The 19,918-nt window shown below is 33.4% G+C and overlaps 1 protein-coding gene across 1 annotated transcript; it reads right to left on the reverse strand.

Annotated features, from left to right (window-relative positions):
* Window positions 1-135: 135 nt before the first annotated feature.
* On the reverse strand, window positions 136-19,916 carry LOC106785590 (high mobility group protein DSP1-like). The gene is made up of 5 exons (XM_014746200.1): window positions 17,758-19,916; window positions 9,301-9,522; window positions 2,492-2,652; window positions 2,218-2,392; window positions 136-2,071 (listed from the first exon to the last, which is right to left on the reverse strand). The coding sequence occupies exons 1-5, from the start codon at window positions 18,385-18,387 to the stop codon at window positions 1,955-1,957; spliced, it is 1,305 nt and encodes a 434-aa protein (XP_014601686.1). The 5' UTR covers window positions 18,388-19,916; the 3' UTR covers window positions 136-1,954.
* Between the last annotated feature and the right edge of the window lie 2 nt (window positions 19,917-19,918).

Here is a 19,918-nt window from a genome sequence, read left to right on the forward strand (position 1 = left end):
GTTTGTTTTGTGTATTTTTTTTGTTTGTTTTTTTTTTAGTTTATAGTTTAGTTCAGTTTAGTTCAGTTTAGTTTAGTTTAGTTTTTTTGTTTATAATTATATCATTCTTTTGTAATAAGACAAGAAATTCTGTCATGATTTTCAATATTTGTTTTTATTAATTTCCATCAAATGGATACCTCTGAATCAGTACAATTCACTTTAACCAGCTATGTTAAAATTATGCACATCTGCAAATCAGTATTAAAATATTACAATTTTATATTTTACAGTATTCATCCTCTAGCTCCCTCTAAAACAGGTTTTTGTTCATATAATCATACAATTATTCATTACATGACAATGTTATCAGGGGGGAAGATGAAGAGCATTTTTTTTATGTTGAGAAAAATGATGGCTAACTGCTGAGCCAAATCAAGGTGCAAGTCAGTCTGACTGTAGGAAAGCCTTTTTTTTTCTTAAAGTTGTATTTTTTTTTTTTATATATTCACTTCGCTTATTTGATCTGGTTAACAAATTCACAAAACAAGTGACCAGACCTATTTCATCTGCGTGCCACTTCATAGTTTGCACTAATTTCAATGATAAGGATCTGTACATACTAAGTTCTAGGAATGTTTAACATTACAAGAAACCACAATAATTTATTATAATACAGCCTGCAGTACACCAGATGACTCAAGGCAGTACAAAACACGCCCTCCTACTTTGCTTTCTCGAACAATTAAAGGAATTTAAATGGTTTGGATAGGATTTAAGTATTTCCTTTATTGACATAATGAATATGAGAGGGAGGATGACGATGGTAAGGGCAGGGGGACCACTTCTACGCGTTAGGAAAAAAAAGAATAATAATAAAATAAAATAAAAATTACAATATTTGTCTACTTAAACAACTGCCATTTACGAAGATCTCATCAAAATGAATAAAAAACATAAATCATCTTTACATATTTCTTGTTTTATAGTAAAACAATGACCAAAGTCACTATACAAAGTAAAATTAGGGCATTTTTTTTCTCTATCCTGTGTTGTGTTGTGTAATCCTTCTCAGTAAATCGCGGTGTTGGTGGTTGCAGCACGGTCACGCAAATAAAATTTCGACTTTTTGTGCATACAACAACGAGCAGCACCCTCTCTGTAAGTTATAGGACGACTGTCGGAGTATACTGTCCTAATTTTGATTTGTAAAAGCTGTGAACTACATGTTTTTATCTCGATTCAAATTGCTTATAAACTACAAGGCTCAATCACGTGGCTTTAGTATCCACCATTAGTGAAAACTATCACACGTTGATGTGAATGTACGATATCGACGTTGTGTTTAAGTATACTTATTCTAATTACTTACAGCTATTCTTGACAAATATAAAAATCAATTACACTCATACAAAGCAGCCCCATGCCCTACCTGAGAGAAATTTGATTTAAAGAAACGTTCTGTACAAGGATATACAACATTAGTCTCTTATATTCTGGCAGCAAATGAACTGAACTGATAAATTTCACAAAACCATTAGAGTTTTTTTGTCAACAACGAGGCTAGTGAATCTTAATTTTTTTTCTTGTCGTTACTAACTAAATTAGCTTTTAACATGATGTGGAGACAAAGTCAACAATGATTGAGCCCCTGCGCCTTCCATCTCACACAGAAAGTGGGCACCATCTTTTTTCACTTCTCTATGCTATGACACTTTACATGTTGCTAATCAATATGTTAAAATACAAATGTCATTCATACGATCTCCTTTCACATAGCGCATACACACAAGTTTTAAAATAATTATTATAAACGCGTGTATTTTCAATTATTATTATGGGACTCATGGTTAGTTATTTGTTCTCCTAGTGGTGTAAGTACACTCACGCTAAGGTCAATGGTACGTACAGTAGGTGAGGTATGCTTTTAGGATCAAGGACACGGGGTGATAGATGACATTTTATCATGCAGCCGCTATTCATCGTCTTCCTTCCATTCTTCTTCACTGTCGCTTTTTACAGTATTTGCAGGTGGTGCTTCTACAACCACTGGTACACCATCTTTCATTTTCTTTTTGTATGCTGTCATTTCCTGTTAAAACATTTTTTTTAAATTAGTAACTTTTAAATTAACACCGTCACACCACACGCTACGCCTCCTTCCTTCCTTCGATCGTATTTTAATTATTATTCTTTCAAACTAGGACATTTACTTGTAACTACTATATATTTACGTACTCTTTCATATCGAGCTTTATCCTCTTCTGCCATAGCCTCATATTTAGATTTGGTTTCGGGATCTACGTCCGACCATTTTTTACCTAATTCCTTGGCAATATCTCCTACACCATATTCAGGATTCAACATTTTCACTTTACCACGTTCATCGTTGCAGAACAAAAAGAAGGCAGACCTAAAAAGAAAAAGAAAGGGAATGATATATATCAAATCTAATGTTGTAATCTTTGAGAGAATCCCTCAACTTCCCAATGAATAGATTTCAAATACTTACAGTGATCGTTTAGGTGCATTGTGATCTTTAATATGTTTACGTTTCCTTCCTCTGCCCTTTTCTCCTTTAGGTGGCGTATAATTTAGCATCTCCGCATCGTATCTTTTCTTGTCTTTTTCTGCCATTTCGTGAAAACGTTTCTTTTCTTTGTCTGACATTGTCTGTAAAAGATAGGTAAACACATGTTTCTAAAATCATACAAGTTTCTTAAAAAAATAAAAATAATCTAAATTGTCAATACATTTATTTCCCCAATATCATCATTTTCTTTTCTTTAGACAAACTCTAAGTCGATATAATTGATTTTAATACATCCAAAATTGTAATTCTACATTAGTTGAAAGAAATATGTTTTTTCTATGATTAAATCAAGCCAATTTAATTTTGCCTTCTATTATGAAATACATACATGTATGCTAAATAGGAAAACTAGCCGTTTGCTGAGGTAGAAGAGGGGAGTTGAAGGGTGGGGGATGAAAGAAGAAAGGGAGTAAACGTTCTCAGCTAAAGAAAAGTATATAGAAGGGGTAAGAGGAACGAGGGAGGAGTAGGGAAAATGGGAGAGGGTAAAAGAGAAAGAGAACGCGAAGAAAGGGTGGAGAAGAGAAAGAGAGATAGAGAGAGAGAGAGGGAAGCAGGAAAAAAACGGAAGAGGTGGCACACGTTAGGGCTGGTCGATAGAATAGCGTAGGGTACGTGCCACGGTCCAAAGGGTCTTTCGACTGGCCGAGCTCTTTTACATTATTTAAAATAAAAAGCACAAGAGAATATAGAACCGACTTTTCTTTTCTTTACTTCATTTATTTTTATAATTATTTTTATTTTTATTTTTTTGTATTTTTTTCCGCTTTTTTTTTTACTAAAGAAACTAAATATGTTATTACGTACCGCCGTGACAAGAACAAGACATAGTGTTCTCTTTCTCTCTCTCTCTCTCTCTCTCTTTAATTAGTTATAAATTTTAAGTAGGAAAAAAAATTGTTTTTTTTTCCTATTATTTTTTTTCTTTTCAATATTTATTCACATATCGTAGAAGATATCATATAGAATTTAATTCATTAGCGTGGTACTTTACGGCGGCCATTAAAGCGTCGGCCATTAAAACGAAGTACGCGTATATGCATATATGCATATATATGTACTTCTCGGATAGGAAGAAAAAGATGGCGAACAAAAACGATTATAAACTCTTCTCAACGTACACTCTCTCTCTTCAATCTTATTACCTTTTTTTTTTCTATATTTCTTTTTTTTTCGAAAATTAATCGAAACTTGGATGAAAAATTCTTTTCTGTCGCGCACGAAATTGTAAAGGAGTAAGAAGCTGTTAATGAAAATTTATCTCGGTTTTTTTGTGTCTATATATATTAATAAATTTCTGTTCTTTTACGTTAAATTTGTGCGCATACTTTTACTATTTACTTAAAAAAAAACCCCCACGTTAATTTCGTTAGAAAAAGTAATAAGAGTATTGAGAAGTGGGCTTAAAATTATAGAAGTAATTTTTTTGTGTTCAAAGTTTTTAAAATAATCTTATTTTAGAATAATTTTTGGGAAAATAATTCGAAAAAGAAAAGGAATATTATTTTAACAAAGATAATAATTGTTGAGTTATATTATACTGAGTAACTATATAAAGAAATAATAGTAAATTTTATTTGATACGGGGCATCGGCACATCGTGAGCCAGGTCTGATGACTTTTATCTGCAGAGCCAAGACGACGACGAGGGTGCGCTGACCGATGCACCAGCTGCTGCGCTGCGGGTGCAAGGCCTCGAAGGAAAAGCACACGCTGGCTACGTACGTTCTCTGAACTCTTTTCAAATAATAATCATCCGATAATACGAATATTGCTAAACGTTAAATACTCGATTTCAAAATCATACAATCGTTTCGAACTTTGAACATTTCGTGAGATTCTAATTCTTAAGAAATTCTCCCAAGACGAATATTTGTTAATATTCATATATATAAATCGTACAACGCACTTAAAATATATTTACGTTATCAACTAAAGCGCGTAATATAATTTTTTTTTTTGAAATCTAATCTGAATTTTGATTTGAATGGTATCATCACAGTATACAACACATACACGCATGCATATGTATTTGCATTTATATTATAAGCATAAATGTAAATGTAAATGTAAATCATTCGTCAGACTCATAAATTTAAACAAAAAAAGAAAAGAAAATAAATAAATAAAAAGAGATGACACTAAACCAACTACGTTTCTTCTTTCCTCGATAAGGATAAGAAAACACTATTTCTATGAATACTTAACAACTCAGTAAAACGTAAGAAACAATGTCCCATGTCATTGTTATATTTGGCTTGCATATAGTTCAATACATATAAATGTTACTATTGTTAAATGTAAGAGCGAGTGTGTATCGTAATTAATACTAACAATGGTATCATTGACATGCTTTATAGATTGAATCTTCTTTTCTCTATACGTTTATTAAAATCGCTTGTTCAATAATAGCTTAATGAAATGACTCGATGAAAGATAATCCTATGTTTTAAAAAAGATAAAAATCTATATTTAAAAAGATATAAATAAATGTAGTATTTTATAATTTAATCACGTGTATCAATGTGATTGCACATCCAATTGGATGTACTCTCAGAAAAAGGTATTTTTTTTTGTACGTTAATTTGAACATTCAATTTTACTTCTTTTTCTTAAAAATATAATTATTGGAATACTTTTCGAATTCTAAAATTACAAGCTTAAAATATCACATCGAAAAAGTTTCTACATATAATTTAAAAAAAGAAAACAATTATTTCATTATTATTCTAAAATTTTGTAGGTATTTTCTAAGATACTTAAACTAAGAGTTCAATTAAAGTGTTCTTTAAAACATCTCGAAAGAATAATTAATTTTTAATATCACCTAGGAACTTTTGGGTTATCGTTTAAAGTATCGTTAAAAAGATAAAATATTAACGACTTCAGAATTTGTAAGTCAATAATTGTTATCTCTTTAAAATTGAACTAACTAACATTCGTATGTTTTTTTTTTATTTTTATTTGTTCTTTTCTTATTATTTTTATAATCGAATGAATGAAGTGCTCTTAATACTGTTCGATAATTAAATGAACTTTGCACCTATCAATAAAATCTCTGAATAATGTTTTAAAAAAGAAAAAAAAAGATAACGAAAGAGATAGAAAAAGAATAACGAACGTATGTATCTACAAAGAAAATACAAATGATGGTGGGATGATCCGATTGAAAAAAAATCGTTCGGATTCTTCAACTTCTCTCATGCACACGACGCTCGAGTGTATCGATTTTCGAAGCGCACAACCCTTATATCCGATAAAAATATCTCCTCATCGTTGTGATAACACCAAAAGAGGGATAAAAAAGAAGGAAAAAAAAAGAAAATCAAGAAAAAGAGAGGCCAATAAGAAGGAAATCCAATATAAGTTTGTTTCCATATTAAAAATACTATACAGGTAATAATTGCATTTTTATAACATATAAATAAATATAATCCAATCATCAAAATAATATTTTTTGATCTTTTTGTAACACATATCTATGACTTGACTATTATCTTTGAAAATAATTTGTAATAAAAGAAGAAGAAAAATCAAACAAGATAGAGGATTCCTATATTTAAAAATATCGCAATGATCGAATTAATTTTCTCGATATTTATATATTGTTAATTTATTTATTTGATTATTGGATAAAAATATTTTCTATGTTTTTAATCGTCGTATAAGATATTACTCAACTATTATATCTTGAAAATACTTTTGTAGAGGGGAAAGAGAAAAAAAAAATTAAATGAAATAAAAATAATAAGATGGAAGACAAGCTGAAATTCTTAGTATTATTATTCCAGATAAAGGACTAAATTCCAGGTGAATTATCAGAAATTCTCATCTCGATTACAAGACTTCTTTAAACTTCGCGTTAAGTAGAGCGGGACCTGTTGAATATACTCGATATCTATTGAATTCTACGAGAAAGTTTCTGATTGCAAGAAGTAGAAGTAGAAGTAGGAAGAGAAAAGAAAAGAAAAGAAAAGAAAAGAAAAGAAAAGAAAAGAAAAGAAAAAGAAGATAAAAGATACTTGAACATCCGAAAAACGGACATCATCACATCAGCAAACTGAAAGAATGTTTTGTCAAGATTAATAAAAGTAAGTTGAAAAAGAAAGAAGAAAGAAGCTATCAATGTCATCACGTATAGTACTAGTACCTCCTAGTCTTTTTATCAAGGTTAATCATTTTTAAAGGTAAAACACTAGTTCTGTTTCGAGTTATTCTCACGAAAGACACATATAATCGATAAATATGTACAACAGTAAAAACCCACGTGAGTACCAGACGTAGATATAAAAGTAAAGGTGAAATGTAACAATATATATTATGTTTTATGCATATAAACTACATAAGGGGTAGACCAAAAGTTCTATAAAAATTCCTAGGATAATTTTTGAAATCAATTACTTTTTTTTTAAAGATTAATTTTGTAACAAAGAAAACAAGTTCTTAAAGTATGCCAATTTAACAATCCGAGAAAGAAACTTAAGCTTGAAAAAAGAAAACAATAATTGTATATAATTTTGCAATTATCAAAGTTCGAAACTTTTGAACAATGTAATACGCGTATTTTATTCTCGCGAATACGAATTTTCGATATATTGTAATTCAACGAACACGCATAATATTCTATAGAACCGACTTCTTCACAAATTCGATTGAAAAGGAAATGAGAGAGAGTTACTACCCACTGCCAATCTATCAACTATGAATATATTTTATGGTTTGAAATTTGTAAAATGAAATAAAAACAGTAAAGTTCGATTCTTCATCATATATAAAATATGATGAACGCGTTTTCCTTAATATATATGCCCAAGTTTTTACCATTCCTCTCTATAACCTCGTTTTATTCGTGTATCATTCGATGAATTTTGTCGATGTTATCGATGGTGGTCGCAATTGTTGGCTGTCCCTTTACGCTCATCATCAACCAAGCTGGTAACGACCACGTTTAAATTCACCTGCTCATATTTTTTTCCTTTTTTATTTTATACATTGCTAAACGACAGAGAGAGGAAGAAAATTCTCCGTAAAAAGAAAACGAAATAAGAAGCGTCCACCAACAACACTCGGCTTTACATTCGCGCATGCGTTTTAACTTTTATTAAATGCAAGAATTTTATATTAACGACAGGATATGTTCGATATTTTTTTCTCCCCCTTTTTTCTTTTATATAAAAATTCTGACGTGAATTGGACAAAAATATGACTTTAATCAAACGACAATAGAATTTTTCAAAATGGCTGACACTTTTTTCCTAAGTGTCTTTCGATCGAAATATATTCATTTATTATTGTTATTAATTATAGTACCTAGAAATAGTTTTGACAATAACTGATGCAATTTTCCGGTTTTAGTTGAAAACTTTTCTAACGGAACCCTTTTTTTCTTTTCGTAATAACTAATCGAGTCAATAAAAATATTCTCAGGAAAATAAACGGTTGTTATCGTAATACAGGTACGAAGAATAATAATAATAATAATAATAATAATAATAAGAAGAAGAAGAAAAAGAAGGGATCGACATGAAAAATTGGTGAAGAAAGGGTGTGGTGTGTGTCTGTCCTGCGTGTTATGCGTTTGGCCACGCCAACCAGAGAAAGCAATTTCTTCTTCAACGAGCAAAAACTTGTTCGTTATCGTGACTTCGTGAAAAATTTAAAAGAGAAACCCTTTCAAATATTTATCATCGTTATCTCCAATTCCAAATTGCTCGTTCGTAAATTGATGAAATAAATACGTGAATATAATATAATAAGGTATCAAAAGTCCCTAGTTGGACAACAAAAAGTTCCTAAACGATTTAAAAAATTCATTATTTTATTTTGAGATTTGTTTAAGCTTGCAATTAGTCTAGCAAATTAAAGTTTATATATATATATAAAAAGAAGGGTATAAGTGATTTGTACAATCATCTAGGAACTTTTGACGAAATCAGGGTGGTTATGAAAAAAAGAAACAAATAAGAAAAAAAAATCTATGGACAAAAGTGCAAAAAGAAGAAAGCTACCGTATAAATTTTTCCAGTAACTATGGAAATAAATTTGTAAATGCCAGGTCGTACACGCATTCGTCGGAATTTCAAAAGACAATGGGGGGGGGGGAGAAAGAGACAGAGAGAGAGAGAGAGATATCAAAATGCACGCGTTTCGAAAAAAGTTTATACATATACTCGAATAAAACTACACATGGGTGATCAGTTTAAAAGAGTCCTTCACTCTGTATGTTGTTTAATTCAATATCTCTCTAGTGGGGTATTTTAAACACGCTAAAAGTTGAACTTCTCTCATTCCGGCTATAATGCTCAATGCTATCTCGGAGCTGAGAACAAGAATTCCAGAGTAACATTCCTCCACGGTCGAGATCCCATATTTATATCTATTTAAAACTGGTTTCTTGCTGAATAGCGTTGGGCAAGACCAGAAAACGTAGCAATTCTCCTCCCAGATGATAATATGCAAAGAAAAATTACGTGAATATTTTCTCTCTCTCTCTCTCTCTCTCTCTCTCTCTCTCTCTAAATCCAAAGAAAAAATAAAGAGAAAAAGGAACGAACGAGGATTTAGGGTTGCTGGGAGGGGGATGACAGTTTTCGGGGGGAGGGGAAGCAGAAGTTTTTACGATAAAAAAAAAAAGAAAAAGAAAATGGACGTCTTTCTTCTAGTAATGTTTCTTTTGAAAAAGGGGATGAAATAATGATGAAAAAAATAAATCAAAAGTTTCCCCTTACCTTCCACCTATTCGCGCATCTCTTTGAAAATTCGCGAAATATGATTTTTTCTTCGGGATGTTTCTTCTTGTGTTCCTGTCGACATGTTTGCACGAAGAACGCGTATGCGGTCATTCGTCCCCTTGGCTTAGAGTCCTTTCCTCTAGGCATGTTGTCCCGTTGCAGACCTTGAGCGTTATTTTGTTGCAAATTATTCTGCTGCGGTAACTGCTGTATTTGATGCTGCAAAAGTAAAAACAATGAAATATTATATTAATTTAATTGTTTTACACGTCTTTTATACACACACAGCCATATATCTAAATTTATATTTTATTTATTGTTTTCTTATTAACTACGTGAAGAACGTAAGGATCGTTTGTAAAAAAAAAAAAAAAAAAAAAATATAGTTACGTAACGAGTTCTCATATAATAAGAAAAAATACATAAAAGAAAGAGAGAAAGAAAAAAAAAAAAAAAGAAACAACATTAGCATATATATATATCGATGAAACTAGTATTTTTTCTAATACCTGTTATGTAATTATAATTCAAATTTATAAAAAAAAAAAAGAGAAAAAACCATTAGCAACATCGAACATTTATCCACTTTACATAACGTAAATATATAAATTTTATATACATATATGCATATACGTTATGTTTGAATGTAATCTCACCCAAGATTACCTCATGTTGCTTAAACGTACTACGTTATCTCAGTTAATCGCAACATATGCATATAGGATATGTTTACAATGTGCAATAGGAAAACATGAATACGTTTTATCAAACTAGTTTAAGTTAACTTTTCGTAGCAAGAAAAAAAAAATCGTTGTCGACATTTTGTGCGTCGTTGAACAAATGAGAGAAAAAAAAAACAAACAAAAATTCAAAATTATGATACAACGAAATCTCATTTCGAAAAGGGAATTACATTCTATCCATGCATGCACACACATACACATACACATACATATACATACACATTCATACATACGTACACGCGTATATTTAAGATAAATATATTGCCAAAATCGTAAGAAATCATTGGAACATATTTCTTCGAATATAAAACTGACATGAATTATCGTTTTCTTGGCATTCCACGAACGGTTCTATGAAAATGGAAGAAATATGTAAGAGAAACGTATGCGTAGCATGTATTCTCCTTTTTCTCCTAGGGATGCTGCTACTGCTGCTGCTGCTTTTGCCTTCCTCTCTTTTCCTAACAAAGTAAATCTCATCGGAATTTGTTTTCATTCCGTGTTACGGCTGCCGGTAGAGATGATAACAGGCTTTCAAACTTTTCCTTAGTTCATAGTATATACGTATGTACTATATGTACATATATATACATATGTATATACACACACACACATGTATACATAATATGAATGTATGTGTATATATATATAAATATATATATGTGTATTTAGTTTAATAGACGTGTGTATATGTATAACTTTTCCATCGTGAGAAACTAACAAAATGTTTTGGATGAAAATACATGTGTCGGGCGATAATTTACTGACGAGTTTTCTCCCATCTGATAATAAATACATATGGGAATATAAATAAATATATATGTATATATATATATATATATATATATATATATATGTGTGTGTGTGTGTGCGTATGTATATGTATGGATCCGTTTATTAAGTAAATGGCAAAAAAAGAAAACAAAAATAATGGGAAATAACGGGAAATATCGTGCCGTATATTTTCATCTTCATCAGTATTTTTTTCAAAATTAAAACAAAATTAAAATTGACGTTCAAAATTATTTTGTTTAGAATAAAAATTCTTTAGTTAATTAACAATGTCATATAAACAAAATATAAAGTTCCTTTTTATTTCCCCCCCCCCACTCTTCAAATACCATAAAAAAAATAATTTAAAAAAATAAAGATGGACGTTCTTTAAGAATCGTTTTTATCTAGAAAAATAAAATTCTTAAGTTAATAAAAATAGTGGATAAAACATAACTTATAGAATTCTTCTTTCTTTTCAAAGAAATTCCCCCCTTCAATATCGTCGAAAATAATAAAAGATAATTAAATAAATAAATAAAAATAGACGTTTTTATATAGAATATCTTTTTTACAATATTTTTTCTAGAAAAATAACAAAAAAAAAATTAAACGTAAAATAATTCATTTCTATGAAAATAAAAAAGCAGCCTCCATTTTTCCATCGATCGCAATGAAAAAATAATTGAAAAGAAAAAAGAGAAAGAAAGGAAAAAAAGAAAAAAAAAAAAAAAAAAAAAAAAAGAAAAGTTATCATCTTTAATAAATTAGTGCTACGAAAGAAGAAAGAAGAAGGCGCTAACGAAAAAAATGTATGTTACAAACAGGCTAGTAGTAGTGTGAATAGTGTTAGTCTGAGCACCAACCAAGAGCAGGTGCGGTCTAGTCCGATCGATGATGCAATCGGGAGGTGCGATGGAAGTTGGAACGAGGCTACGTGTGTGTATGCGTGTTTGTGTGTGTGTGTGTGTGTGCTACCCAAAAACCGTTTTTAAAAAGACGCGCGCGCGCGCGCATGAAAAAGATAAAAAGAACAAACGAAACGAAACGAAACAAGGAAAAAAAAATAAATTACTTTTCTCTTTCCCTTTTCCTTCCTTCCTTCCACCCTTCTAACACCCTCCCCCACACCGATCCCTGCTCCCTTCCGTCCTTTTTCTTCCTTTTTTTTTCTCCCACTTTAACGCGCATGACGATCGTCACATTTTAATATCGACGACGTCATGCACACAAGGGAAGGGGAATAAAAGGGGGGAGACGTCGTACACAAAAACTATATAATATTTACGACCGATAAAAAAAAAAAAAAAAAAAAAAAAAAAAAAAAAAAAAATACTTTATCTAATATCTTCTCTTCCATCATCGGGTAAAAAGTAAAAAAATCTAATTTCAAAATTCCCTTCCAACCAATTTTTGTCGTCGTCGTTCTTTTTCTCTAAGGAGTTTACAAAAAAAAAAAAAAAAAAAATACGGTTCAAAGATAAAGACAAAAAATGAAAAAGAATTGTCACTTTTATCTGAACAAATTTTGCAATTATCTTTTATCGAATTTATCAAGCCAACAACTTCTCCAAATTGTTGTAGTAACCTTATTTAGAATTCATTATATATACATATATACCGGGTGAACATTAAAAATTTTCTAGATTATTTTATGAAAATTATTTTTTTAAAATCCTTTTTTTTTTTTTCAATTCTTCCAATTACGATGTATATAATGCATACAACTTCAGGCGCGATGAGAAAAAAGATTATAAAATAATAGAAAAAAAGAGAGAAAAAAAGAAAGAAAGAAAGAAAAAAGAAACAAGATTAAAAAAGAACGGAGCGAAGAAAATTCATTACTTCGTTATCTTTCATAATTTATCACGTTTCGTAGAAATTCGAACGTGGGGTATATATATCTAACAAGAGTACCTCCCTCCTTCTCCTCCTTCCTTTACCGAAAGTCTATTTATGATTAATAGTAGTTCGGTCTAGAAGCCATTTGTTTCATGGTTATCCTATAAAAAAGTTACCTAAAATAAATATAAGATAGTATGTTATCGTCGTTTGAGAAAAAGCTAAAGTTTCAAGAGATCTTCATACACTTATTTTCTTTTTTTCTTTTTTACATGTGTTATGTTTCATATAAAAAAAAAAAAAAATAGTAGAAGCTAATGAAAAGATATAAATATATATAAATATGTATTCATGTATGTCTGCTATAAGGAGTTGTCACATATCTCGAACTTCAATGATCTAAATTTACGTCTTGATCTGATGAGTGTAAACACAATCGGTTAGATTGAGACGGCCTCGTTTGCCGCTAAATAAGAGGCGTGAATAGGTTCCATTGTTATAAGTGTATACGATTCTTACGTTTGATGTTTATCGCGTATGACATTCCGTTGATGTTTTGATTAGAATAATACTAGTATTACTAATTCAAATCTTTATGCATATCAAATATATATATATATAATAATAATATTATACACAAAAGAAAATATATTTATTTAATTTTGTTGTATTAAGTATTTTTTTAAATTTTACCCTTTGCACGCTCAATAGTTTCTCTCCGGAACAGAGATATTTTTAATTAAATTCAAATAATTTCCAGTTAATAAAACAATGACAAGAACAAAAAAAAATATCATTTAATCTTTTAATAAATTGCGAATTAAAATTTTCCAAGAAATTATTGCGTAATTCTATTGGTACAATTTGAATAAAACAATCTGCTTCGAGTGCAAAGAATTAATTAATCAATCACCTGTAAAATAACACATGGTAAGACATGGAAAGAAAGGAATCTTTCCTTTTGTATATATCCAATATAATATATCCTGAGAAATATTTTTCCATTAGATTCTAAGGACAGAGAGAAGCTTGCTGCTGCTGTTTTGAGCTTCGAAAAAACACACTTGTATAAACAATTTTTATTTTTCTTTCTTCTTCTTTATTTGAAAAAACAATTCCTAACGATCCGCGATCCGATCAAGTGTAAAAAAAAATTACCATTCGCATATATATGTATATATATATATATATAAACACATTTATATTATTTTCGTGTTAGTAAATAACTTAACGACAATAATTCAATGACGATCTTTTCTAAGAAATATTCTAGAACGTAGACGACAAAGAGAATGAAACGTAAGATCATCATCTTCCCCTCTCCACTATCAAAACACCACACACAGAAGAATTAAATATGAAATAGAGTATGAATGATCGGATAACGATCAATGATATAATAATGAAAATACGAAGTGGGAGATTACTACGATTGAACGATACGTCATAATAAAAAATAAAGAAACAATAGGAAAGAAAGAAACAAAGAAAAAATTTGTATCAAATATTCTAAAGTCTTTTTCTTTTTTTTCACGACACAAAGCCACTACCCCACCAACAAGCTGATAAGCCACTACCCCACCAACAAGCTGATAAGCCACTACCCCACCAACATAAAAACCCTGTTGTTGTAAAAAAATTATTTTGGTTGAATTTTAGAAAAATTCTTTTGTCTCTATAATATTATATCCTTGAGAATGAATGTGTGTTGAATTTATTAGATATAAATTTACGGGGATAAAAATAACACAAGAGAATATAAACGCGTATAAAGAAAAATACTATACTGACGTAATTTTCTTCTTAAACCCGATATATAAAGTTAGATAAATTCGTCATTTCTTAAAAGATTTTTCCTTGTGATTATAAGCTCTTCTATCCTAGCTTAGGAAAGTATAGGAAGAATAAACTAGTCTTCGATCGAGCAAAGTACCGTTATGGAAAGAGACTGAGAGACCCCAATGTTTCGTTTACGTGGAATATATTCTTGCCATATGTTATTTCACGGGTGAATGATTTAAAGTAAAAAAAATGAAAAAAAGAAAGAAAAACGAAAAGAAAATTCATTAAAAATAATTAAACAAAAAATTCAATTCAAAGAAAATATAAGAGAATAAAAAAAATTCCAAATATTCTTATAATTAAATTACTCCAAATTATTTTTGAAGTAAAACTATGAGAAAAAGTTTATAAAATAAAATGAATTTTTAACATTCTTTCTCATATCCTATTTCTCTTCTTCTTCCTTCTCTCGAAATAATATTTAATTTATGATTTAACATTAAATATAAATATCTATATAATTATATTTTACTTAAATCTCTGAGAAAACCTGGAAATTCAGAATTAGTCGGGAATTATTTCCATAGAAATATTCCTAAAAGTTTTATTAACGTTTTTTTTCTCTATTGTTCCTGACGAGGTTAAGAAAAAACTACAGAGAAAAAAAATAAAGAAAAAGAAAAAAAAAAGAGTTCACGTTGCACAATTGGGAATATCACAAGCGCGTTTTTAAATTTAGTTGCTTTTTTTGTAAGGTTTTTTTTCGACGAGAAATCATTTTTTCTTTATCGTTACACAATGAATGGTAATTAATAATCCTGTCGTATTCGAGGCAATGGGAAAAGTATATATATAAGTATAACTTTCACGAAAATTTATTTATTCTGACAAAATTCTAACCAAACTTTTATCGCATTTCTTTCTCTTTCTTTCTTACCTGCATTGCACGATAACACTTTTTCTTTTCGATCCTCCAATCGCTACGTATTTCAAAAGCGAAAAGTACAAACAAAAAATGTGTGTTTCGGTTAACGAACAATTTTCTCTTTTCTTTTTTGATCTAAAAAGAAAGAAAAGTAAAGGAGGTGTGGAAGGAAGAAAAACCTTTATGTATCTTCGTCAATAAAAATGAGAGTAAACATTATTATTCTGTGTGTGTATTGTTAGAGTATAATTAAAGATCTAATACGTAACGTGAATACGTAACTTGTTAAAAATTTGGTTGAAACATGATTGAGGTTAGAATTTTACAAAAAAAAAAAAAAAAAAAAAAAAAAAAAAAAAAAAAAAAAAAAAAAAAAAAAAAAAAAAAAAAAAAACATTTATCTTCCATTTATGTAACACCGGAAACTGACGATCAGAGAATTTGAAAGAAAAAAAAAAAAAGAAAGGTAAAGGAAAAAGAAATATGAGTCACAAAAGAGGTTAAAAAATACGAATACACGTTAACATGAAATACTATAAGCTCGTGATGCATATTTTTGGAGTTAATAAGTAAATCTTCGTGTGTATAAAAGAAAATAGTAAATTATGGTAAGCGTGTAATTTTGGAAAATGGCGCGCCTGAACCCGTCGTCATATTTCTACGATCTATTAAAACTTTTATTATCGAGAAAGAAAAAAGAAAAAGAACTTTTATTTTGCAGTCACGATATTTCTTCTTCTACCGAAAGATTGCTTGAAACAATTATATTTTTATACGTATAAATTATAAATATAAATATATAAGTGTGTGTGTGTGTGCGCGCGCGCGCGCGTGTAATAGGAAGAAAATTCGCAAAGCGCAAGCTTTAAGGCGCAACGCAATATGTGAGAGGCACCGACTCGAAAGCTTCCCAGGCGCTTAATTATAGTAGAAAAAACGCGTCACCGTTCGACGAACTAACACAAAGCCGATTCGTAGTATCAGTATAATCGAAAATCGATTATTCGAGTACGCGGGTCACTCTCTCTTCAATAATCTCATTTTCTATTATTGCGTGGTAAAATAACCTAAGAAGAGACAAGGAAAAAAAGAAAAGAATATGAAGTTAACAACAACAAAGAAAAGAAATGGGGTGGGGGAGGGGAAGGGGGAGAAAAAAGGAACCTGGAAAAATGTTAAACGTTAAAAAATAAATCGAATTTTTTGGATAAAAAAAAAACGTTCAAGAACGAATCGAACGTAAAACGTTAGTTATAAACGATAATTAAACAATGGTGAAACACCACCCCGTTGTTTAAAAAGCTTAACGATGAACGTTGGATGTTAATACTATCGATAGAGGAGGAGGTAGTGGTGGTGGTGTTAGTTACCAAGCCTTTCCTCTCGCAAGAAGCAACTCTTTCTCTCCGGAGAGCACCATAGCGCCTAAACAAACCAGTTTTCCAACGACGACAGTAACTACCGAGAGCCTCCCTCACGATCCTTTTTACGATCGGAATCTCGCGCGACTTGCTCGAAAGCGGGTGTTTTATAATGAAAAGAAAAAATGTCGAGAACAAAGGAAGAAAAAAAAAAAAGGAAAAAGGTTAAAGATATTGAAAATAATCTTATCCACCCACGGTGTAAGAAATACGATCGTGGGAAATATTATTGGAAAGAGACCTCAATGATAACGAACGAAACTAACGAAAAATGTTGAAAAATGTTGAAAAATGTTAAAAAAGTAACGCACAGAAAACGTATAAAGGAGCAAATGGGCTTCTTGGGAGCATGGTAATACAACAGCGACGTCGGGAAACTCACATAGAGAGAGAGAGAGAGAAAGAAAGAAAGAAAGAAAGAAAGGAAGAGAAAGAAAGAGAAAGAACGGGAGAGGGAGAGAGAGAGAAGGAAAAAAGCTTCGGTTGTGAAGCTACGAGAAGCGGGCGATCGATCGGACAAGCGAGCAACTAGCGAACGACGAGCGAGCGAACGAACGAACGAGCCAACTAACGAATGAACTAAAAGAGCATGCGAGACTTTATGCGTATTTTTGCTACGATCGATCACGCGTGAAGCCTCCCCCAACTTTAATATTTCTTTCTTTATCGCAAAAATATATTAATGGTGAACGAGAAAAAGAAGACATGGAAGGAAGAAAGGAAGGAAGGAAGAGAAGAATGAAAAGATGAAAATAATAGGGGCGAATAGAAGAGAAGTTGATTAGATGATGAAGGATGAAAGATAGCGTAGGGTAGGATGAAAGGGAAGGAACGAAAGAAGGAAAGAAGAAAGGAAAGAGGGAGAAAGAGAGCGTGCGTGAAACGACGATGTATAGATAGAGTCGATCGTTGTTGAAGAAGAAGAAGAAGAAGAGAAGAGAAGAGAAGAAGACGCGATCGTCGAACATACCGGCGACATGACGGGGGGCGTAGATGTTTGCGTGGTAATCGAGGATAGATGCTGTTGCTGCTGCGACTGCAACTGTTGATGGAGGTTGTTCTGTGCGGCCGCGTCCATAACACCGCCTGTAGTATACCACCACTGAACGCCGGGCGGTGGCGCGGACGGAGTGCCAGGTACGCCACCGCCGCCCGATCCGGGAGCGTTGCCTAGTCTGAAGTCGTAACCACCCCTCATGCAGGAGCCAACAGGCGTCGACGTCGAGACCGGGCTCGACTGCGTACCGGTCGTTGCCGGATTTTGAAAGCTGGATGCCATTTTGTAGGAGAAAAGCTGCTGCGTCGCCGCCGCAGTACTCCTTACTATGTCCTGCTGTTGTTGGTGCTGCTGTTGCTGATGGTGTTGCTGCTGCTGTTGTTGCTGTGCTTGCTGTTGTTGATTAAGCTGCTGTTGTTGATTCATCAGATGTTGATGAAGATTTTGTTGTTGCTGTTGTGCTTGCTGCTGCTGTTGCTGCTGTTCGGCAGCAGAAACTGCGTTCATGCCGGATGGCCACCAAGGGGCACCACCAGATCCATCCTCGCGGTTTCCAGGGTTGGCCGTAGCCCAGCCACCGGTTACGCGGTGGTGATCCGACATTTCGTACGCGCGTACACGTACGCGGCTCCTACGTTACGTCCTCCTCCTCCTCCTCCACCTCCTCCCCCACCTCCTTCACTCCTCCTCCACCACTACCTCCACCTTCTCCTCTTCGTACCTTCGCAGTTTATCCAGCTACAACCACCGGTACACAGCCGAGGATTAGGACGACGACGACGACGAAGACGAGGACTACGTCGACGAGTACGATGACTACGACGACAACGACAACGAGGGAGAGAGAGAAAGGAAGATACGGGTACAACCGGCAGCAGCGGCAGCGGTGGCGACGGCGGTGGCGACGACGAGAGGTTACTCACGACGCGCACACACACGCACACGCGTGCGCGCGAGCGAGACCGGGCACGCTCGCGCTCTCTCGCGAGAGAAGGTACCTCGTCGTCCACGCGCGCACCCTCACATCCGTACGGTATTACTAGCCGGCTCTTCGTTCTTTTCCTCCTCGTCGTCGTCCTTATCCTTTTTTTCCACCTTCTTTTCGGTTTTGGCTGCGGCGTCGACGACGTCGTGGACGCGCGCTTTCGTTTTACGATACCCGACGACGCGTGACTACTACTTTCTTCCTTTCGATTTTTTTTTTTTTTTCTTGCTCTAGCTCTCGCTATAGTTTTCTATCTTTCTACTCTTTATTTTCTTTATTTTTTTTTTTATATATATAACGCGTAAATATATATACCTTTTCGTCTTTTTCTTCCGTGATTGTATCACTGAAGCAAATAACACTGTTGTGCGTGCTTCTTATTCCTTGTCTTTATTGTCTTGTTCACTCCCTTGGTAGTTGTACTTCTATCTCTCTCTTTAGTCGTCCACCTGGCGCACACAGCACACAATATAAGGCGATGTATCACCAGGTATATGAATGCGCTCTTGTTGTAACCGCGGGTGTTTGGGCGCGCGCGCGCTCGACGCTTCGGAGCGCTTTACTACGCACGGAGTAAAGGCTTCGTGGCACGCGCGGTACACTTGGAATACGTTCTCTCAACTCGACGCTATGCTCGACCGTTCGTCGTCGTTCGTTGGCTACAGCTCCGTGGTGGGTTAGGTACGGTGGTGGCGGTGGCGGCGGCACCAGCACCAAGGCAATGCTGCTGCTGGAAGCAGCCGTGCGGGACGAAAGGGGAAGTAACTGAGGGGCAGGGGAGACACGACGGCCGGCCGGCGAACCAGGGAAGGCTCGCTCGCTCTCTCTTTCTCTCTTCTCCCCTTCACTCGTTATAGCTCTTTCTTTTTTCCTCTAGTCCCCCACCACCATCGTGAACGGTGGTAGTACGACACCCGTGTGCCTCTCACCCTCTCTTTCTCTTTCTCTCTCTCTCTCTCTTCTCGCTGCCTTGCCCGACGTCGATCGTTCGGTCTTTCTCGGCTTTTCTCGTTTCTTCTCTTCTAGCCCGAATCTGCCTCAACGTCGCTGCTCAACACGACTACGAACTGCTGCGGCGGCGGTGGCGGTGGCGGTGGCGGTGGCGGCGACGACGCGACGACGACGACGAAACGTTCGTCGTAGCGGCGT

The sequence above is a fragment of the Polistes canadensis genome, unplaced genomic scaffold, assembly GCF_001313835.1.
Source record: "Polistes canadensis isolate GaletaPanama2010 unplaced genomic scaffold, ASM131383v1 scaffold_53, whole genome shotgun sequence".
NCBI classification, from domain to species: Eukaryota; Metazoa; Arthropoda; class Insecta; order Hymenoptera; family Vespidae; genus Polistes; species Polistes canadensis.

Excerpts from the sequence above, each read along its gene's own strand:
- LOC106785590 (XM_014746200.1), bottom strand. The coding sequence starts at position 18,387 with ATGTCGGATCACCACCGCGTAACCGGTGGCTGGGCTACGGCCAACCCT. Across the intron at positions 2,653-9,300 it reads GATGCGCGAATAGGTGGAAG|ACAATGTCAGACAAAGAAAA; the intron begins GTAAGGGGAAAC and ends TATCTTTTACAG. Across the intron at positions 2,072-2,217 it reads ATAAAGCTCGATATGAAAGA|GAAATGACAGCATACAAAAA; the intron begins GTACGTAAATAT and ends ATGTTTTAACAG.